This window comes from Misgurnus anguillicaudatus, chromosome 23 (assembly GCF_027580225.2).
Source record: "Misgurnus anguillicaudatus chromosome 23, ASM2758022v2, whole genome shotgun sequence".
Taxonomy (NCBI): Eukaryota; Metazoa; Chordata; class Actinopteri; order Cypriniformes; family Cobitidae; genus Misgurnus; species Misgurnus anguillicaudatus.
The window spans coordinates 455,911-479,614 of NC_073359.2; the positions used below are offsets into that span (position 1 = coordinate 455,911).

At 38.3% G+C, this 23,704-nt stretch overlaps 1 protein-coding gene across 2 annotated transcripts in view; it reads left to right on the top strand.

Moving 5' to 3' along the window:
- The first annotated feature begins 1,653 nt into the window (after positions 1-1,653).
- Positions 1,654-23,704, top strand: part of LOC141359285 (phosphofurin acidic cluster sorting protein 2-like) — a 53,298-nt gene continuing 31,247 nt past the window's right edge. For both annotated transcript variants that reach the window (XM_073861459.1, XM_073861460.1), the window contains exons 1-2: positions 1,654-1,984; positions 22,712-22,799. In XM_073861459.1, the coding sequence (XP_073717560.1) occupies positions 1,770-1,984; positions 22,712-22,799 (303 nt within the window). In that variant the 5' untranslated portion in view covers positions 1,654-1,769. The remainder of the gene's footprint in view (positions 1,985-22,711; positions 22,800-23,704) is intronic.

Consider the following 23,704-nt stretch of genomic DNA (forward strand, 5'->3'; position numbering starts at 1 on the left):
TGTTTTGCTAAAAATCTTATTTTGTTGTTAATAATTTGAACTGCTTAAACTTAAACTTGAAGGGGGGAATTTGGAAATTCTCAAAGTAGAAATTTGAATAGGTAAAACTTCCTGACAGCAATGTTTTGGAAGATTAGTCTGACGTGTAAGCAAGTAAATGTGTTTTTACAGAAACATTCGCTAGAGTCTCTTTAGAGATATGAAGAATTCAATACTACTCTAAAGATGAAGATGAGATGAGCAGAAACAATATGTGCTATTGGAGCTTTAATATCAATGAGTCAAGCTTTCATCGAGGGGCGAACTTCTGATTTCTGATGAAGCCAATACAGAAGTGACTTAAACTGCAATTCATCGACTGGCCACATGAGGCTTCAAAACGAAGTCAATTTTCATACACCCCCATATTAAAATGCCCAACTTTACAACAGAAAATAATGTTTACAGCCTGGTACAAAAAGTGATTTTGGTCTATTTAGCTAATTTGGTCTATGTAGCTAATTTTTTGTAACTCATCCGTTTAAATTATATTACGACTTAATATTCTCAGCTGTATAATAGCTCTAAAATGACTTCTTCAATTCTTCCCAGGTTTTTAAAAGTGACAAAAATTGAAAACAAAGTACCAAAGTTGTATCCAGATGTATTCCTTTAAAGTTGCAGTGTGTAATTTTTAGAAGGATTTCTTGACAAAAATGCAAAATATAATATACAAAACTATATTATCAGGGGTGTATAAAGACCTTTCATAATGAACCGTTATGTGTTTATTAACTTAGAACGAGACCTTTTTATCTACAAGCAAAGAGGGTCCCCTTACATGGAAGCCGCCATTTTGTGCCACCATTTTTCTACAGAACCCCTTAACGGACAATTTTTTTTTAACGAAGTTGTCTCAGACGATAACATGTTTGTCCGGTGGCGGCTACCGTAGCTTCTCTATGTGTTTCAAAAGCGAGGGGTGAGCAGTGGACTAAGCTGTTGGTTGCAATTCACAACCTCACCACTAGATGGCGCTTACATTTACACACTGCACCTTTAAAGTAGTAATTACGTCGTGAAATGAAATTTTCTTGAGCTTTTGGCATATTTGTATGATTAATACACTGCAAATTTCACAGCTTAAAACATCCTTATTTATGTAATCAAGTGTTTAAATGGTTTGTCAATATTGCTGGATTTGTGATGTCACAATAACAATCTCATTTGCATACAAAACATCATTGCATGAAAAACCCACGTCACGACCCCTTTAAATCCTCAACAGAAATTAAGTGTTGAAATGTTTGATTCTTTTAGTAGTTTTTTATAAATCTATTTTTCATGAGTTAATTCAGGGTGCAGACGTGTATGTTTCATTATATTGCACTACGTGAATTTCTCAGGATTTAATAAATGATGGTGTGTGACATTGAATTTAATGGATTTTTCCGCATTTGATTGTATTACCCTGTGTAACTGTGTTTTTTAAACATTGTGAGAAATGTGTTGCTTGTTTATGCTATCAACACACCACTGATCATTCGGACGAAATGAAAGAAAAGATCCGTTTCAGATTTGTGTTTTAATTTAAGTGGAAATGAGAAGAGTGATGCAGCGCCCTCTATCGGCCTCGCGCAGATCACATCTGCTCCACTTTAATCTGAAGCTCCGCCCATCACCATCGCAAATCTGTGTGTGTGTGTGAGAGATGAGCTGAAATCCATCCGGACCGTGTGCATGAAGAGTGAGGTCCAAAAACAACACAGTCCAGCTCGAGTGTCGCTTCGATGATGGCCGCGGCTATGGAGAGAGGAGGAGTCCGGGCCGCCTTCATGAATCCGGGTGTCGGCGTACCCGCGGCCGCTCCCGCTGCGCCCGCAGGATCCGTCATGGCTGGTGCCGCGGGTTCGGGCTCGGTGGGTTCGGCTCCGATCATGCCCGTGCCAATGAATCTGTTCGCGACGTGGGAAATTGACCGCTCGTCTCCGAGCTGCGTTCCGAGGTACCTCAGATGATCTAATGCTATTGTTTATATGTGTGTGCATCAATAAATCTGTAAGGTTTCATCAAACACCAAATGCATTTCTTTGATTGCACGCGCCTTTAACTTTTAACTTACATGTCCAGCATGTCGGGCTTCACCGTGAAACGCATGCATGCAGTGTTGTGATGGAGAGCAAATATGTGCAAATTGTACCATAAATATGTTTATGAACAGAGCATAATGTGAACTATCATCATTTGCATGCTTATTTCTAAAATACATGCATGCATATAACACGCAGAGTTAAACAGTGACATAGTTTATATATCCAGTTGGGTCTTATCATCATCATCATGTGTACAGTATGTGTGTCATATAAACACAGTTGCAATAGTTGTGTTGTTCATACATTGATGTTCTTCTGTTGTGTTATGATGCTTGATTGGGTTAATGCATTAGTGACCCAGTTAAAGATCCCTCACACTCATGCTTTAGATCCTATATTGCAAGTGGAATATTGAACACATTTAGATTTATTTCTTTGTTTTGGTTTTTAAATTTATTACTGATTGCTTTGGAGTTTTCTCAGTATTGAGTCCAGTTGGTGTCTCTTACAGTCAAATCAATGCAAATTTCAGCTTGTTGTGATGAGCATGAATGTCATTTGTTTATGACAGCTCTTACCATCAGTTATAGTTAAAAGCTGTATATAAGGCATATTAACTGTTACAAATGCTGCATTACAGCTTTTGGTAAAACATATCTTACAGTATGGTCCTTTAATCTCTGATTAAGTTGATGAAGAAATCATTATGAGCAGTTCAAGGTTATTTTCATTGTAGTAATGTGCTTTGCATCCTCTGTACAGTTTCGATATTTAAAGAAATTGTTCACACAGTCATTAAACACCCTGCAGATCTTTCAGAGGTGCTAAAATGACATAATAGGGATGGTTTCCCAGACAAGGTTTAGAATAATTAATTGTATTAGGACATTTTTACAAACAAAAATCAGTACTGGTGTGTATATTGAGACAAAACAATAGCAATGATATATGTTAAGATATGGCAGCAGTACAAGGTAGAGCTGTGCAATTAATAATTTTTTATTTTTTTTTAATTTTTGATTCAAACAGTTACAAAAACAAAATAATGGAGGTATAACAATTATTGTGTAATTAAAATATAAATAGCTTTCTTCTGGACAGATGTGTTTGTGAGTATTGCAACACTTTCTTAATAAAAATAAAATAAATAAATGCATGTTTTTAAAGTCACAGAGTAATCGTGTTAAATAATCGTGATTATGATTTTTACCTACATTTTTGTGATTATGATATTGCCTATAATCGGGCAGCCCTACACTGTAAAAAATTCTGTAGAAATTACTGGGTATTACTGGCAACTAGCTGCACTGTCAAAATACTTTGCTGCTTTGTAAATCTCAGTTGATTTAACAAAAAATGTTAAGTTATTTCAACTTCCTATTATTTATCTTGACTAGAGATGAGTTGTTATAACTGCAGGTGAGTTGTTATAACTTATAAAATTAAGTTGACTTTTCTCAACTATATTTTATAAGTTGTGACAACTCATTTCTGTTGATTTAACAAAAAAATGTTTAAGGCTGCAAAGTATTTTTTACAGTGTGCCAGTAACTTACTGTAGATTTTACATTTATGTTATTTACTGGCAACAGTTTGTTCAAAGTTAAATGAACATGAAACATTTTCAGTCTTTATCTTCTACAGTAAGTTACTGGCAACCAGCTGCAAAATTACAGCTTTTTTACAGTGTACTACCAGGTGTTTAAACATGGATTTTAGTCTGGGACTAGGATAAGTCCTGTCTTGAAAACCACAAGTTCATGCCTTGATTTTCATTTTTCAAGTGTTTTTCTTTACTTAACTTCAGACATGTGATTCAGATACAGTCAGGTGTAGTGTACAGTTTGTATATTGTGAACCAGATTTTGCATTAATGTATTCACATCAAGAGTTTGCAGTGTTTCCGCTATGACTTTATCCAGCTGTGGTGGCAAAGGGCATAACCCCCCCCCCCCCATGATGGTTAAACCTCCCCACCCAAGAGTCGCACTTACACACAGGGGGCATAAATAAGTGGCCTTAATGTCTCATAAATAAATAACGTTAATGTTAGCTGTAACTCAGGCAGGACTGAACGCGCAAATCCATAATGATACACATCCAAATGTCTTAAAAACTGTTTAACTTATGCAGGGCCGGCGCAAGCCTATCTGTCGCTCTGGGCAAAACAAAAAAAAAATCAGCATGCAACCAGCTGCAAATGCATATTAAGAGTATTTACAGAATATAAACTAACATGCAGTTTATCATTTTCATGCTGTCATTCACTTTTCCATATTTGTATAGCCTATTGTTTTTTTTTACTATGTTTAATCTGCTAACTATTGAAGTAAAATGTTATTTTCACCTGTAATTAAAGTCCTAGAAAAATATATTTTAGGCATTTTTTATAAATGCAAACTTAGTTCGTTATCCGTTTAATTTATGTACATTGTGTAGATCCCACACGTGTCGAGACCACGTACACTGTAAAAATTAGCTGTAATTATGCAGCAAGTTGCCAGTAACTTACTGTAGAAGATAAAGACTGAAAATATTTCATGTTCATTTAACTTTAAACAAACTGTTGCCAGTAAATAACATAAATGTAAAATCTGCAGTAAATTACTGGCAGCTAGTTGCCAGTAATACCCAGTAATACTGTAATTTCTACAGATATTTTTACAATGTAACTTATTACGTCGTGGTACCCAGAAAAGAACAATTCCTGGATTCGTCGCCACACGTAACTTTCGGATGTTGCGACAACGTCATGTGACAGTTGTCAGTTAGTAATGGGGCTGCAGCTATCTATTATTTTCATAACCGATTAATCGGGCGAATTATCGTTTAATCGGATAAAAATTTAATTTTTCACTTCTTATAGCTAAATAATGCATTAAATTCAAGTGTAGAAATGTACTTTAAAAGTGCAAAAGCCACACACTACTACGGAGTTTTACTTATATAATCTTTTTAATATTTTATCTTTTGATATTTTAAGCCTTAAATAGAAAGTTTCTGCAGCTTTTAAATAGTCAAACATCTTTAAATGTAAAAATATAAATAAACAAAATGAATTGAGTCTTCAGGGAATTTGCGGTGAGGAAAATTTGCCACATATTAATAAATTTCATTAATACAATCATTTAAAATCAGACCTTGATGAGAATTAACATGATTAATTATTAACAAAATAAATAAGTCATTATTTTATGAAAATGATATACATTCTTGTTACAGTAATACAATCCTTTTCCTACTACACTATTTTAATGAAAACCCAACAACAACGAAACAAATACAAACTCACTTATATTAAAGGATGAAATCAAACCTCTATTCCATCATTGTCCGTCCAGGGTTGCCAGATCTGCGTAACCCAACCAGTCCATTTTAGAAATACCAGTTTTTAGGCAGAATCCATTAACCCTGAAGAACCCACGGGTCAAATTTGGCCAGTGTTAATTAAAGCTAAGAGAAGGGTTCTGCAGGGTTAAGACTCTAATAAAAAATGCTAATTATCAAGAAATCATGCCTGACACACTTTACCAGGTTTTGCATTCGAACTTTTGATTTAAAACTGTATATATTCAATTTAACATCTTTTTACTTCAGTTTACCCCAGAACAGTAAAGACACTGTTTGTTCAACATTAAACAGAACATGGTCCCATGGGTCACCTGTCTGTTGATTTTGTCATTATTTTTGGAAGTGGTAATACATGAAGTAATTATCTTACTAAATTCAAACCTCGTGCTTTTTAAGCTCTACGGAGAGCAGGAAGAGCTCATGAGATGAGATTAATCAGTGTGGCCCAGATGTGTCTCATTGGCTGTGATAAGAGCAGATCTGTTTCTTCCAACAGGTATCTGTATCTCACTGCTTAAGACCTGAAAGAAAAAACTGTGAACTGTGCTTTACTTCTAGATAAGTGCTGAGATCTGACCGCCCGCTCCAACCAATTACAGTCAACATGCAAGCCAAGTTAGGTTGTCCAAATACATTCTCTCACATTCAGCATTTTTTAAAAATACGTTGTAAATATTTGATTACACAGTGCTCTGAAATGCTTGATTCTGATTGGTCAGTTCCAGCATTCAGAAGTATATTATTCCCCGATAACAACCGTCTGAAACTAATATTATTTCTTTGAAAAAAAAGGTAACGCTGCTGGTAAAATTTATGCTAAAGTCTTATAAGCTCATGATTCAGTTTTTGCTAACAATTAAGGTACCAAAGCAAAACACAAAAACTCATTTTATTTTAACAACAATCTTTTATGAATAAAATTAAATATCAATATAAAAATGTATAAAAAAACCAATATCATTCTGTTTACACAAATTTCCTTTAACGAAGTCGCACCACTAGACGGCCTCATTTTGAGGAGTTATTTCAGTCATGAAAGACTCGTCCTATCTACTTAAATATGAAAAAAGACAGATATTTCTAAAATCATTTGCTAAAATCCCAAGTAAACAACATATTTCTGACCAACAATTTAACCTGATATCAGCTGTACCAGAACTTTTGTTTCTTAAGGGGGTCGCACACCCGACGCGCAGCTCAGTGCCGCGCAGCGCCGTTCTAAAAATATAATCAAACACATTGTTTTCTATGAGTATATGCACATCTATGACTCAGGAAGTTGGTTAACATTAAATAACATCATATTTGTCCCAAATCATTAACGATTAACATTGGCTGCTAATGTATATTTTGCATTTTAAAGTTGACGCTATCTGACGAAGCTCGCGCTATTTAATGTGCACTTTTGGTTTATGATACCTACGAGTTGTCCTAGACACAACACGATGTGGCGCGGCGCTTAGCTGCGTGTCCGGTGTGCGATCCCCTTAAATCTCAAATTGTGCTGAAACATAAGGTAATACTTCATTAATCCCCAGATGGAGAAATTTGGGTGTCATAGCAGCAATAATACAAGTAAAGAAAAATTTGAGATATAACCATAGAGTGTAAAAAATATGGACTGTGTCCGTGACGTTACCCATAAATTTGTGGAGAGCATTTTTGCACCCCAAAAGTAGGCGGAGCCTGCTGTCGCCATCTTGGCAGTGCGTCACTCCTGGATAACCGAAAATCAGTAAAGAGGCGAGACGTGAATGAAGCTGAGGTGACTGGTTCCTTACTTTGTTAATTGCTAATCGCTGCAATCTTTTCCTGGACCTCGCCCACCTGCCAGAGGGGAAGATGGGGAAGAGATTTACGTTTTTGATTAAAAGTTATAAGGCCACGTGAATTTTTACAAAATAATGAAGCTCAGAGATAAATCATTAGTAAAAAATACCACAATATTACAAAACAAATGACAGTTTTCATTCTAATTTCATCTTGACTTTAACAGATTAGAGCTCAACGGGAGTGGGAGAGAGAAGATGCGTTGTGTTTCTCGCACACATACAGAGCTAGAGCTTGCCGAGAGAGAGAGAGAGAGAGAGAGAGAGAGAGAGAGAGAGAGACAGTAGCAGTGACTTCTGGTTGATTCTGGTGTAAAGTTTTGGCACACACACAGTTCTTCTCCTTGCCAATTTCATGACTACTCCACATGATACAAATGTAATCATCCTTTGGAAGTGGAAATAACCGGGATTTTCTTTTACAACACAGAACACAGCGCCTTCTCAGCATGACGTGAACTAGCTGACGTGTTTCAGGGCGGGTCAGAGTTTTAGTTTCTCGCGGGCTAAGATTATGATAGTGTGTTACATACATACAGACACACTACAAGGCTTTAGATTTTAAAAAGATTTTGACTCTATGAGGTGGTTCAGTGTATATTATTATTATTATTATTATTATTATATTATTAATATATTATTATTTTTATTCATATATTATTGTTATTATTATATTATTATTATTATTATAATATTACAATTTTATTATTATTATTATTAATAATAATAATATAATAATAATAATAATAATAATAATAATAATAATAACATATTATTATTATTATTATATTAAGTTATTATTATCATTATTATTATTATTAACAATAATAATAACTTATTATTATTATTATTATATTACGTTATTATTATTATTATTATTATTAAGTTATTATTATTAGTAATAATAATAATAATATATAATTAATTTTAACAATAATAATATTTAACTTTAACTGTCATTTGCCACTGTACAGTATGTTACAGTTTTTCTGAATTGCTAAAACACATTTCTTAAAACCAGCATTCATTTTCTCACAAATCCAAATTTTCAGTAAATTGACAGAACCCCTCACTTTTCTAGCAAAATCAAACCATCCCCCTCAAAACCATTTATATTAAACCATTATAGAGTTTTCATCATTTCATCATTATAATAAATTAAACACATTACAATAAATTTGAGTACTACCTTAATGTGGTCCAGTTTCTACCCTGTTTATGATATTAGGATGTGTTTCAGTGCAATGTTTTTGGTAATGTGAGGTGAAGAACTGAGCCACAGCTCCCAGTCCATGTCAAGTCATTCAGCATATATCAAATATCAAGAGTCTTATTAAAGTGATTTATTGACCTCATATTTCCCAATTTTCTCCTCCTGTCCCTGTAAAGACTAATGAGTGTTAACTTACCCAGGCATAAATCAGACTGCAGTAATTACACGTGTGACTTCATTCTTTATTCTAGCAGTAGCATGTCAATTATTCATGCTTATTCATTTGATCTTAATTGGTGTGGGACTCTGCGTAGAGTCATAATGTGAATTGAAATGGCAGCTGATGTTGTCCGAGTACATGATGTGCTTCAAGTCTTTTCCCGGAGTTCCAGGAGGTGAGAATGTGCCAGACATCAACCCAATAAGCTAACGTGTTATTTTTGTTAACGATTAATGTAGACTACATGAATTAGTACATGTCTGAAGGTGATTAGGATGGTTAACAGGAAGGATTAGTTAAGATTTTTACATATGCTTCATTGGAAAGCATTGTAGCCATCCTTCAGTTTTGCAGCTTGATAAATTAATTAAATGATTACTCGCCCTATCCAATCTTAACTGCACCCAAATTTAGCCACAATCTTACGTAATCCATTATGCTGAGAGCGCTTATCTTACAATTTTCTTACTTTTTAATTGTTTATCACTTGCTGTGTTGTGACTCAATACTTTGGTGTTTCCAAAAATCTGGTGTAGTTAACTTTTTATTTATGAAATTTGGCAGGTTAACTGTCTAATAAATTATGACAATTATGAGGGTTAATTGTCTGTTTTAGGGCTTCGACGATTAACTCTCATGGATTTTATTTGTTCATGAAACAATTTTCACACATTGTTGTGTTTATTACGCCATTAGATACAGTCTCACTTTTACAGGCCCTGCAGCTCCCCTTGTGTTTTTTAGAGAGATGTGCAATCATTGCGGTGATCTGAAATCATCGTGATGAGGTCAAACAATTGCAATGAGATGATTATTTAATCATTGTGACAGCCCTATAAAGTAATACAAGATGTACTCCAAACAAGACAAGATAAGGAACTTGTTATTAGAGTGTATTTAAACACTTTTACAGCAGCCGCTGTTACAATTTTATGTGTAAAATTCAAATAATAATCGTATAATAAAAGTTTGTGCATTTTGAGAATTGCCATTACAGGCAGCACTACATTTGCGATAAACAACAGTTCACAGGTAAAGTAACTTACACTTTATATTTGACAACAGCCATTTTTATGCTCAAATAAGATGTGTTACATAAATGCTTGATATGTAATTTATGCATGGCACTACAGAGAGGACTCACGAATGAGTAATTAAGTCGGTCCCAAAGACGTGACTTAACATTAAAAAAACTAAAGAACCTAGTAGGATTAGTGCCTGATGTAAAACTGTTTAATTCTCACTATGTTGTCGGTACTCGTTATTAATCTTGTAAAGCGGCCATTCAACTCCCAGGTTGATGCTCAGGGATGTTTCAACAGCCCATAGGTTTTCATTAACCATGGTTTTATTATAGAAAAAATGGAGTAGCCATTAGCCATTTTTATTAGTTTAACTACAAACCTCATTAATAAACCATAGCTCCTGTAGCAGGACTGCATGGTTAACTTTGTTACTATTATTTTACTATAGTACCTTAGTTAAACTATTTGTTATAAAACCATGGTTAATTTTTATAAGAAAGCACGACCACCATATGTAGCTTTTAACAAGATCCAACATTTAAAATTCCCATTATAACGTAGTTGGTCTCAAACATTCACGTAACCCTGTTGCGTGCATCAGAAGGTTTTTAGGAAGGCAGATAAAGGTGAGTGGTCGCGTAATTGACACTTCTGGTGCGATTTGCGATCACATTGCTTATTTCACGCCTAAGCCAAAGTGAACCGCACTCGAGCCCACCTCTGCAAGCCAGCTAGGGCGCAATTAACCAGAGCGATCATACTAGTTAAACGGACCAGGCTTTGGGGGTCAAACACACCCGGGCGTGGTTTGGTTTGGATAGTGCGCCCTAACATGTAATTTCATACTGGAGAGTAGATCATGGAGGTGTTCTTGGGTGCCAGACAGTGTGACAGTGGTGCAAAATATGAGAATTGCTGAACTGCCTGACGTTTCCTGCAGTGGTCACACATTATGAACTGTCAGTGATGGCCTCAACTCACAAAGAACTGTCTAATATATCAAATTAAAGCTATGGCCTGGTTTTGTTGCAGAAGAGGTCCTGCGGCTTGTCTGTGGTGACCTTGAAGAAGCCACCCAGGCACTTTAAGACAGACATATTTAAGATTGAACCTTGGGTACAGGGCAGAGGTCTTCTCGAGTAGTTCTTGTACTGCTGGGTTGCTGTATTTTTCATTGAGGTAATTTGCTATCTTCTGTTTGATGCTTTTGGCAAGGCCTATGGTATCCTCCTGCACTTATATATTTCTCTCCAGAAAGAGCATCCGTGAATTCAACCAGAGGGCTAAGACACTTATTGATGGCCTCCGGTACTTCAAGAGAGGTTGAGATGTGAGAGTTTTCGCTTGCTAGAAAAGACTTGGATAATGGCCTTATGCTGCTCAAGGACTCTGTTGATCATGGCCTGCTTAGATTACCATCTGGTTGGACATTCTGTCCGGATTGTTCTAATACCTATCTCAGGTATCGGATTGGTGAATCCCTAAAAACAATGAGTTAAATACATTGCCCAGCCCCTATACTATTGTTTCCCATTTCTTTTTAGCTAATGTGTGTTTAGGTCAGTTAAACATGCCTGGAAGCAGTGAGATTATGATAACTCATGAATGTATGTTTTGTTTATATTACAAGCCTTTGTTCTCTTTCCTTATGGAGAGAGCCACATACACAGGCAAGCACATGTCTTGAAAGCATGTTGTTTCCTGTTTGACTCAGATCCGGCCTGCAGGGTGGCAAACCAAGGACAGAATGTGGTATTTGATTGGAGAATAATGTCACACAGTCTGCTGAGTCAAACAATGTGTGTCTCAGGTGGTCTAATTCAAACACAAAATGTAGAATTATAGTGGATTTATATATTACTCTGATGTCTTATGTTACAAGGTTTCTCAAGAACTTCTTTAATGCAGATAAAGTATACCATACCAAAATAACAACATGACAACATTGTCTTTCAAATGTTGCAATTTATTTTCCATAAAATTGCCTGAACCAAAATTTGGAATGATTGGATGTTGTTCGAATGGAAAAACTGCAGGTTGTTGTTCATTATCCTTGAGATAATGATCCCGACCTCTTAAAAGACAACACAAGATGTGTTTATGCAGCAGACTTTGATATGGGCTCTCAAATGAGAAACATGGAGCACTCAGATGTGCTCAGATAACGTCTTCAGATAGAAAACATGCTGTCAACAAAGAAGAAACATGTAATGCTCAGATATACTAACATGTGCTGAGATGAGAAACATGAAACACTCAGTGTTACATGTTTCTCATCTCAGCACATCTGAGCATTACATGTTTTTCATCATAGATGTTCATCACAGCTAAGATTGCTGAGATGAGAAACATATAACATGTACATGTAACAATCATATAAAAAACTTGCGGTGCTCAAATGTGCAAAGATGACATGTAACATGTACATGTAACGCTCAGATGAGAAACATGCAGTGCTCAGATGAAAAACATGCAGTGCTCAGATGAGAAACATGCAGTGCTCAGATGAGAAAGATGCAGTGCTCAGATGAAAACATGCAGTGCTCAGATGAGAAACATGCAGTGCTCAGATGAGAAACATGCAGTGCTCAGATGAGAAACATGTAGTGCTCAGATGAAAACATGCAGTGCTCAGATGAAAAAACATGCAGTGCTCAGATGAAAACATGTAGTGCTCAGATGAAAACATGCAGTGCTCAGATGAAAAAACATGCAGTGCTCAGATGAAAACATGCAGTGCTCAGATGAGAAACATGTAGTGCTCAGATGAAAACATGCAGTGCTCAGATGAAAAAACATGCAGTGCTCAGATGAAAACATGCAGTGCTCAGATGAGAAACATGTAGTGCTCAGATGAAAACATGCAGTGCTCAGATGAAAACATGCAGTGCTCAGATGAAAACATGCAGTGCTCAGATGAGAAACATGCAGTGCTCAGATGAAAACATGCAGTGCTCAGATGAGAAACATGTAGTGCTCAGATGAAAACATGCAGTGCTCAGATGAAAAAACATGCAGTGCTCAGATGAAAACATGCAGTGCTCAGATGAGAAACATGCAGTGCTCAGATGAAAACATGCAATGCTCAGATGAAAAACATGCAGTGCTCAGATGAAAACATGCAGTGCTCAGATGAGAAACATGTAGTGCTCAGATGAAAACATGCAATGCTCAGATGAAAACATGCAATGCTCAGATGAAAACATGCAGTGCTCAGATGAGAAACATGCAGTGCTCAGATGAAAAAACCAACATGATCTCACAAATTTCCGTGGGATAGTCACGGAATTTTGTGCTCATTTTTCCGTGGCATTCTCATGGATCTCCACATTTTTCCGTGTCCCTGCTACGGACTGTCTTTTTCCGTGGCATTTTCACGGATTGGTTACTCAACTGCTTTTTCCTATTTTCAAACCATTTTCGCTTCGATTTAGGGTTAGATTTGGTGTTTGCGTTTGTATGTTACTTTAAGTATTGGTTTATACTACTTTTTCTGATTTATTCTTTTATATTTTCTAAACTTTAAACAATTGTTGCCTGGCGTTGGGGTTAGAGTTGGGTTTGGGTAGGGATGTCATTTCATGTAAATCTAACCCTAAACCGAAGCGAAAATGGTAAGAAAATAGGACAAAACAGTTGAGTAACCAATCCGTGAGAATGCCACGGAAAAAGACAGTCCGTAGCAGGGCCATGGAAAAATGCAGAGATCCGTGAGAATGCCACGGAAAAATGAGCACAATATTCCGTGACTATGCCACGGAAATTCGTGAGATCAGGTTGGAAAAAACATGCAGTGCTCAGATGAAAACATGCAGTGCTCAGATGAAAACATGCAGTGCTCAGATGAAAACATGCAGTGCTCAGATGAAAACATGCAGTGCTCAGATGAAAACATGCAGTGCTCAGATGAAAAAACATGCAGTGCTCAGATGAAAACATGCAGTGCTCAGATGAAAACATGCAGTGCTCAGATGAAAACATGCAGTGCTCAGATGAAAACATGCAGTGCTCAGATGAAAACATGCAGTGCTCAGATAAGAAACAATGCAGTGCTTACACCCTGTTTATCTTGTTTATTTGACAAAAGCACAAAGTTTTGTTGTTATTATGAATGTACACAAATAAAAAGAAGACCCTTTACAGTTTTGAATAATGTCCTACATGTAAATGTATGATTATTTAAAATATGAGTATTTGATTCCACTTTGATGAGAAAAAAATCCCCCACATTTTTCGACCCCTGGGGGTTAAACTGCCTCAATGAGACTGTCTTTAATTTTATGGAGAAAACACTCAGCACAATGGTGTTACATGTTAGAAACACAACATAGACATATAAACAACAATAAAAAACAGATTTTCCCCACAGTGGGACTTTAAGTGAGGGTTAGTGCTGGTCCTGTAATCTGATTTTTCCTGTGAATGTGATGATTTAGGATGCAGTGTCTCTGAGTGGTAATAATGAAGCTCATTGATTGGCGGTGGTCCTAATGAGTTTTGTTCTTGTTCACTTCTCGTGATAATGTGATTTCCATTAGTTTCAAAGCCTGAGGCCATGCTGAAAATCACTGCTCATTACAACCATGAAGAAAACACAGAGCTTGAATTTCTGTTTGAAATGTTACTTTATGGTAGAGAATAGAGTCCCACGCACAGTTGATCTATTTACAGGGTTTTAATCAGGTTTGAATCAGGTATTAACATCAGAGTTTGTCCCGCTGAGCATACCAGCTTATGTAGCTTGATTAGTGGCAATGTTTACATGCACTTATTTTCATCAACATCAATGATTTTAGTCTGAAAGTACAGTTTATATGTACCTTAAACGTTGCAATCCGATCAAAGCGTCTGTGAAAGCGCACATGGAGGAGTCTATTTTCAAGTTTGTTTAATCCAGGACCATGTTTAAAATAGACTATTTGCATCATATTACTATCTGATACTACTGTATCTAGGACATGGAAGATATTACAGACATGTACTTAAGTTCTGTACTTGGTTTTGGTCCAGATTGTGGGGTTGTTTTTCATCTTTGTGCTTTAGTTTTAAAAACAACACTTTACATTGTAATTGAATTAAGTGTATATGTAGTGGACAAAGGCAGTCTATCCATTTACATTATATTTACAGTAATGGAAAGTGTCCTTGAGCACTGGAATGGCGCTATAGAAATATCAGTAAATATTGGTTAAACCACACTGAATGCAACAAAAATGTTTTTAAGATTGATCTGAACAGAGTTTTTAAGGTTCAGACACTGACTCACATAAACACACAGAAAAGCAGATTTTTTGTCGAGCAGGTTGTCGAGCAGGTACAGCATCAGTAGGCTTTGACTATTTATCAAAACATTCCCCAAACGCCAGCATCACCTTCAATTCATTCCGACAATTACCAGAGTTTTATGTGTCCTGGTCTGTGTGTGTATAGCAAACACAGTTTTGTCTGTGCAGTGTTCATCTCGGATTAGCTTCTTATAGTGAAGAAATCATTAGAGATCTGCGAACCCGTAACCGAGCACATGCGACTGCGAACCCGCGACAGCGCACCCGTAACCGTGCACATGCGACAGCGCGCCTGTAACATACACGTGACAGCGTACCCGCGACAGCGCACCCATAACCGCGCACATGCCACAGCGCACCCGTAACATACACGTGACAGCGTACCTGCGACAGCGAACCTGTAACCGTGCACAAGCGAATAGGGCTGGGTATTGTTTCGATCCGGTAGATTTCAGTACCAGTTCCTAATGATACTTTTTTCGATACCATATGTTTTAAAATCCATTTAAACATTAACAAAAATACATTAAACACACAACTTTTATTTTTCACCTTAATTAAAACAAATTCTGTTAACACTTCTCACTCAGGGTAACATTAATAATAAAACTGGTTGTGCTTTTTGGATAGGTGTGTGCCAGGGGTGACACTTAAGGAAACAAAAATAAAGAAATTAAGGATATAATTAACACTGCTTTATTTTATGAAATGTAAAATGGTCTTTAGCTTGGACTAACAGTATTTAAATAAGTGGGTTCATTATAGCTGCAACGGTCCCGAAGCGCCGTTTTGTTTGACGTGCCTTTCACGGAGACAACACGGCCATACTTCCGCTAACTCTATTGGTAAGACAACTATCAAAAAGACTTTCTGTATATTTCTCGTATTGCATCCTTTCTACACTTGTGTTGGGTGCCTGCGAGCTGAACTGCGAGTATTTTCAGAAATCCTCTCCGTCACGTGGTGGTGGACAGCCAATTGCCGGCGCTTTATGTCCTTACACGCAAGGGCGACGGGTGCGAGAGGACGCTGGCGTTGCTGTCGCCGCTTCTCCACTGTCTCTCTGTCTTTCTTTTTTTTTTTTTTTTCGTGTTAAATCAGTATTTACTGATATGTGAGTTTTTACATGGATTTATACATGGATTTATACGAAGCTGAAACCTCTACTCACCTACTGCCCACTGTCATCTCCTCTAACATCAGCGGATAGACGGTCAAACTCCTGCCGTTTTTCCCGGATTTTTTCTGTTGTTCCATTATTGCTTCCAACAGCTCAAAGGTTTAACTTTTCCCCTGGGGCAGCCATTTAACGCTACTTCTCCCGGTCTCATGGCGGCCGGCATGAGGCTCAAGTATTCCATCCCACAGCTGCTAACTTTCAACAACCACTCTATCCCAATGGCCAGTGCTACCATCAAAGAACTTGGACTTAAACGGCGTCCACGCTACATCCACAGAAGTTTCCGACGAATGTTTGTTTACCATCAGCCGAATCTTCTTGCCTCATGTATTCCATCTTTCTGGACCACTGTCGCACGTCTGCCGCGTCATCAGAGCAGTGTTGCTCTCTGCGCTAACAACACGGGAAGCACCGCGAGATCTCCGCTCGCTCACCTGAGCGGCACGGGAAACATCGCGAGATCTCCGCTCGCTCACCTGAGCGGCACGGGAAACATCGCGAGATCTCTCAACTCTAAGCAGATTGTAAAACGTGGAGTGGATACAAGTGTATTACGGCCTCTACAAAGATCGACTACAGCATCAACACTCAAAATAGAACTTTTAAATACACAATCTCTCACAAATAAAGCTTCCTTTATACAAGACCACATCATGGAAAAAGATTTAGCCCTTATGTGCCTGACAGAAACATGGCACCAGCCAGGGGTCTACTCAGCGCTCAATGAAGCCTGTCCCCCCGGTTACAGCTACCTGGAGAGAGCCCGCAACTCCGGCCGTGGTGGCGGTCTTGCTATCATACACCGACAAAACTTGGAGCTGTCTCCCCTCCTCCTTCCGTCTACATTAACCTCATGCGAATGTCTTGCATTTAAGTGTAAACCCCCTTTCCCCATGACGATACTCCTGATATACCGCCCCCCCAAACCAAACCCAGCTTTCATTTCAGAGATATATGATCTTTTCACAACACTGTGCACCACCTCTACCAATATTATTATACTTGGTGATTTTAATATTCATGTTGACAACCCCTCCTCCTACCATGCAGCTGAGTTTTTGCAACTATTGGATTACCTTAACCTCCAACAACACGTCGATGTTCCCACACACTCTAGGGGGCACACACTGGATCTGGTCATGTCAAACTCTGCCCCCATTAGTATCCTTCAGGTTTATGATCTGGGTGTGTCAGATCATAAGGCCATCACCATGGAACTGTCAATCCCTCTTCCACTCACCAAGGCTAAGCGAATAATCTGCTATAGAGACCTAAAAAAGATTAACCTGGATATTTTGACCACTGACCTCAAACATCTGTCTTATACTGGTCTCTCCTCAGCTACTGAACTGGTCGACTTCTACAACCAATCTCTAAGAAATCTCTTAGATCTCCATGCTCCAGTCAAAACTAAAAGTGTCAGCTTCGTACGCTCAGCCCCCTGGTATACGGATGAACTCCGACTAATGAAAACAGCTGGACGCGTCTTGGAGCGTCGCCATAGAGCCTCAGGACTCACTGTACATTTACAGGCGTACAGAGAACATCAAAGGTCCTATGCTAGCTCCTTGAGACATGCACGTTCCCAGTTTTTTTCCAACATTATAAATAGCAACCCTGGCAACTCCAAGAAACTTTTCTCCACCGTACATGACATCCTTAAACCGCAAACACAAATTCAATCAGTAGAAACAGAAGAGAGATGCAACAAATTCATCGACTTTTTCACGAACAAAGTAGATTCAATCCGCTTCCAGCTATCAAGTTTCCCCATACTGCCTGTCCCGACTGTCGAACTACAGCCTGGGATTTCTCAAAAACTAAGCTGTTTTCTGGATATCTCCCCACAAGAGGTTGAGGTCATTATTAAAGAGATGAAGCCATCCACTTGTTCCCTGGACCCACTCCCCACAACACTTTTAAAATCAAACCCTCTTGCTATAAGTCCTCTTATCACAAGAGTCATAAATCATTCCCTTCTGACTGGCCATGTTCCCGCAGCACTGAAAATTGCTGTCGTCAGGCCCTTTCTCAAAAAACCAAACCTAGACCCAGAGGTGTTTAGCAACTACAGGCCCATTTCCAACATTCCATTTCTCTCCAAGGTGATGGAAAAAGTAGTTGCTGCACAGCTTGTTAATCATCTAAAACAAAACCATCTTTTTGAAACATTTCAGTCTGGCTTTCGTGCCGGCCACAGTACAGAGACAGCACTAGTCAGAGTCACAAACGACCTGCTGACGGCTGCGGACGACGGCTTTCCATCTATTCTCGTACTTCTGGACTTGACTGCAGCATTTGACACTGTAGACCACAACATGCTCCTTTACCGCCTAAACTCTGTGATCGGTGTCTCTGACTCTGCCCTTGAGTGGTTCTCTTCATACCTCACAGGGAGAACAGAGTATGTCGCCCTGGGAAAGGCGAAATCTCTGCCCCACAATGTCACCTGTGGCATCCCCCAAGGCTCTGTGCTCAGCCCCACCCTGTTTATTCTTTACATACTCCCCCTTGGTCATATCATAAACCGACATGGCATTTCCTTCCACTGTTATGCCGATGATACCCAATTATACATCAGGACAAATCAAACTTCCCCCACTGCCGCCACAACATCAACAACATCCACTCTGACAACCTGCCTGGAGGAGATAGAGGCTTGGATGAGGCAAAATTTTCTTCAGCTTAACAGCTCGAAAACTGAAGCCATCTTAGTTGGCACTCCACATCAGGTGCGACTATCAGGCATAAACAGCATCACTTTCTCTGGACAAAACATTCAACTTCAAACATCTGTTACTAATCTTGGTGTTAAAATGGACCCCCATTTGTCATTTGATTCTCACATCAAGCATCTATACAAGACCTCCTTTTTCCATCTTAGGAATATTGCCAAACTACGCCCTATTCTCAATTTCTCTGATGCTGAAAAACTTGTCCATGCCTTTATCTCCTCCAGGCTGGATTACTGCAATGCACTGCTCATTGGGATCTCTGGAAAAAACGTTCAAAAGTTGCAGTACATCCAGAACAGTGCCGCCAGGATCCTGATGAGGGTGCGGAAGCACGAACACATCACCCCCATTCTCAAATCACTCCACTGGCTTCCTGTGTCTCAGAGGATTGACAACAAAATCTCCCTCCTTACCCACCAATGCATCTATGGTGAAGCCCCCCCCCCTACCTCAAAGAACTACTTACCTTGCAGACCTCAACACGTGCCCTCCGATCTGGTACAGCGTTTCGACTGAAACAGCCCAAGACAAAGCTTCGTACTATGGGAGATCGGGCCTTTTGTTCAGTAGCTCCTAGGCTGTGGAATGCTCTCCCCGACCACCTGAGGACACCACAGTCTGTGGATGTTTTTAAACGTGGCCTCAAAACTCACCTCTTTAATAGAGCTTTTAACTGACTCGCTATGTTCTTCTTGTTGTATTGTCTCTTATTTATTATTATCCTGTAGCACTTTGAGATTTTTCTAAATATAAAGTGCATTATAAATTAAATTTATTATTATTATTATTATTATAAGTACAGGCTCACACAGACACAGCCGCTTGACTTTTGGAATCGAAATTTGGCACCGAAAGATAAATCATTTTTCGATACTCAAAGTATCTGAGTTTTTCGTTTGATACCATAAAATAGGGCTGCACGATTTGGGTAATTTTTCCCATTGCGGTTATTGATGTTAATATTGCGATGTGCGATTGCGATTATACTAAATGGTATCATGAGTCAACTTGATGGGTTTTAAGAAAAATCAACACACAGTTTAGCTAAAATGTGTATTTGTAAAACTAGAAATGTTTTCGTATTGCCACGTGATGTAGCAACTGCTTAGTGTCAGTAATCCTAAATCCAAAATACCGCCATACAACAGACATAGTTTTTTTTAGCTAGCAGATCACTGTCAATCTCCTCTGCATCCATCTTCGCTCTGGTATAAGTGACGACGCACACCACACACGTGCACTGCCTTTTTTGTTCGTTTTTCTTTCTTTTTTTAAACAGCAAGGAAAATCATCAAACTGTTATCAGAAAGTTGGTGTTAACAAGTCCACACATTTATTTATTTAATATAATTGCAACATTTTGCAGTCATATAATTGCACAGGCTGACATCGCGATTGTGATTGCGATGCGATTAATTTTGCAGCACTACAATAAAAGTATCGACCCAGCCCTACAAGCGACAACTCACCCGTAACTTACACGTGACAGCGTACCTGCGTCAGCGCACACGTAACCACGCACACACGACTGCGAACCTGTAACCGCACAGACGCAACAGCGCACCTGTAATTGTGCAGATATGTAACCCCACGCTGAAATATGTAGCGTATGTAAACACATTTATTGTAAATCAAATAAAGTTTACAGGTTTACCCGACAGTTCTTGTCTCTCTATGACAATGTTTTGAGGTTTTATCAGAACTGATTTAAGTTGGGGAAGCAGGTTAACAGTTGTTTTTCCCTGATTCCTGACATGGAATGTTCCTGCTGTTTTCGGCGCTTTTCATGCCACAGGGCTTTTCAAAGACCACAACTAAAGAGGGTCAGTTGGGTGGTTGTGTTTTAGCTGAGCCAGCACAAATGTTTCTCTGCATGTTTTCTATCAGAGCTGTTTGTGCCTGAGACAAAGATTATATGACTCAAATCATGTGTCTGCTTTTATAAATGTGGTGACTTGATTTTCACCTGGTGAATCTGAAAAATATTATCGACTACATTATGGTTCCGGTGAGCAGAATATCTGTCTGATGCACACACAAAACTGTGAAGTATAAAATGAAGATATGATTATTTAAGATCAAAGTGTTTTTACCTTTCAAAGGTTTTTTGTTCCACTGAGCTGCAGCATCTCTCTTTTAGAAATCATCATCAATAGATTTAAATCAGTGTAGTTGTGTGTTTGTGCATCTTGAAGATGTAATGATGTCACAGGATTTGAAGGACACGACACAGCTTTCTGTCTGCACATTAATGATCCGGTTAACCACTACAGAGTAATTATAGCTTAGACATTGTGTTGACATTCACTACAGTATTCAGATCCACACGCTTTATTTCATCTCTGAATGTGTTGACTGTAAATGTTCATCATGTTGTTGATTTATACATGACTATAATACAGTTTTTGCCTATTGCTTACACACTTTTTGCTAAATTTGGCTCATTGTGTCAAAACTCTACACACAAGGCACACAGACATAGCACTTGGAGATTAACAACTCACATCCATGCCAAAATGAAACACTGCAATCAAAACTTATCACTCCTTTCTAAAAATGAAATTCTTGTAACAAAACCATACACACAAGCACCATTTGAATTACTCTTTCATATCACCAGCAACACACTGATCCGCTTTATATATAACACTGCAGTCTTTGTGGTTTTATTTTTATCGTAATTTTCTTAGACTCAGTCTTTAGTAAAACTCAAAAGTAGATTTATTTAAAGATATATTTATTTGTTTAAATTTATTCAGTAATCTAACAAGAGTTTTTACCCTAAAAAAAACTTTCTTAAAGGAATAAAGAAAAATAGAACCACAAGTCATCACATTTAGCCACAAAACAAAAGTAAAAAACAAAACAAATACTGGATAAACTGCTACAGTATTGTGGGGAAAAACACACTTGTTTTGTGTTTGTGTGCACATGTATGTGTGTGGTGGGGGCCTGGGGGGTCTTATGGATCCCTCCTTCTGTTCGGATCTGGCCACAAGACCTCGTCGACATCACAGGCGACATATACTTCACAGCACTACTCATTTTTGAAAAGTACTGTACAGTAATACTGTAATATGATACAGAATCATGTGACACATACAGTAGGTACAGGAGTAGAAACTTGAAGATATACCTGTTCTCCAGTCGGAATGTTCTTAGTATTGACGGTACTGTGTAGCGACTGAGGTTAGGGTGGACTCTTTGCCCAGCCTCCCTCATAGATAGGCCATGATTTATGACATGGTCCACCAGAGTAGCCCTGATGTCATCCGATACACGTCTCCGCACTGGTCCTCGTCTTTGTCCTCTTCCATGTCCATGTTTACGTCCAACTCCTCTCTCTCTTTGTCCTCCTCTTACTCTTACTCGCATTACCTCCATGCTTGCAAAGTTCTCAGAATGTCTTACCTGAGGCCTATTTGTAGTGCTAAGACTCAGACCGATTGGTGTTCTGTTTTCTGTACAAGTGTATTCAGGTGTGTATGTAAGTGCCTATAATTGCCAGATGACTTTTGCATTTTGAACAGAGTGTTTTCCCAATGATAATAGGTGATTTCTTTTTTGAAAAATGTGTCGTATGTAAGAAAACGTGTGTAGTGTTTCGCAATAAGTGTGCTACAGAATTGCAAACAAAGTGCAAAGTTGACAATGTGTTTAAGCTATGGTTACACTGTGTTTAAGCATATGCTACAAGAAGTTTAGGTATTGAGGCTTTGGTCTAAGCATTCGGATTTAGTGTGTAAGCAATAGGCAAAAACTGTAACTGTCTCTCTGTCTTCACGTCTCTCTATCTCTCAGGTTGTGTAGTCTGACGCTGAAGAAGTTGATGGTTCTGAAGGAGTTGGATCGTGAGCTCAGTTCTGTGGTTATTGCTGTTAAGATCCAGGTAAAAAACACTCGTGTGTGTGTGTGTGTGTGTTTGATATCACTGCTGAGTAACATCTCTACGCAAGACACTGTGGAAACTGTGTGCTGTTGCCAAGGTGACAGCTTGCTTAGTGAGAAGATGGGATTGAACGCAATGAAATGACATATGTGAGGTGCATTATGGGATACACTTAGAGTACTTGTAGACACTCAGCATTCCAGACGGGTCACTTTGGTTACACAGTGTGTGTATGCGTGCGTGTGTGTGTGTGTGTGTGTGTGTGTGTGCGTGTGTGTGTGTGTGTGTGTGTGTGTGTGTGTGTGTGTGTGTGCGTGTGTGTATGTGTGTGTGTGTGTGTGTGTGTGTGTGTGTGTGTGTGTGTGTGTGTGTATGCGTGTGTGTGTGTGTGTGTGCGTGTGTGTATGTGTGTGTGTGTGTGTGTGTGCTTTCAGCTTCTCAGAAATAGACATTTTATATTCAATATATATTACAGTTTATAAAGTATTATAAATATTATACACATTGTAAACATTATAAATAGTATAATTAACCATGGGTACGTTTTGGTACATTTAATTATTGTGGGTTATAGAATAGATGACATAAATTCTAGATTCCCATCAGGAAAAAACAGTGACTGATTGTGTGAGGATTACAGCACATCATTTAAGGTTCAGGTGTTTTATCCACTCAGTAAAGCTTTCAGACTAGGGATGTGCATCGATGCATTGCGTTCCCATTAAAAAGACCTGTCTAAAATCGATTCTGAATCGTGAGGCTCCGATTCAGTGTTTCATGCACAGCTTGTGCATGTACTACAGCTCCGTGATCAGTAGGAAGTCATTATCAATCTAAAATCACTACGAGTTTGAGTCGTTTATAACATGCATTTAAAAAAGCAACACTCATCAAACCAAATCATT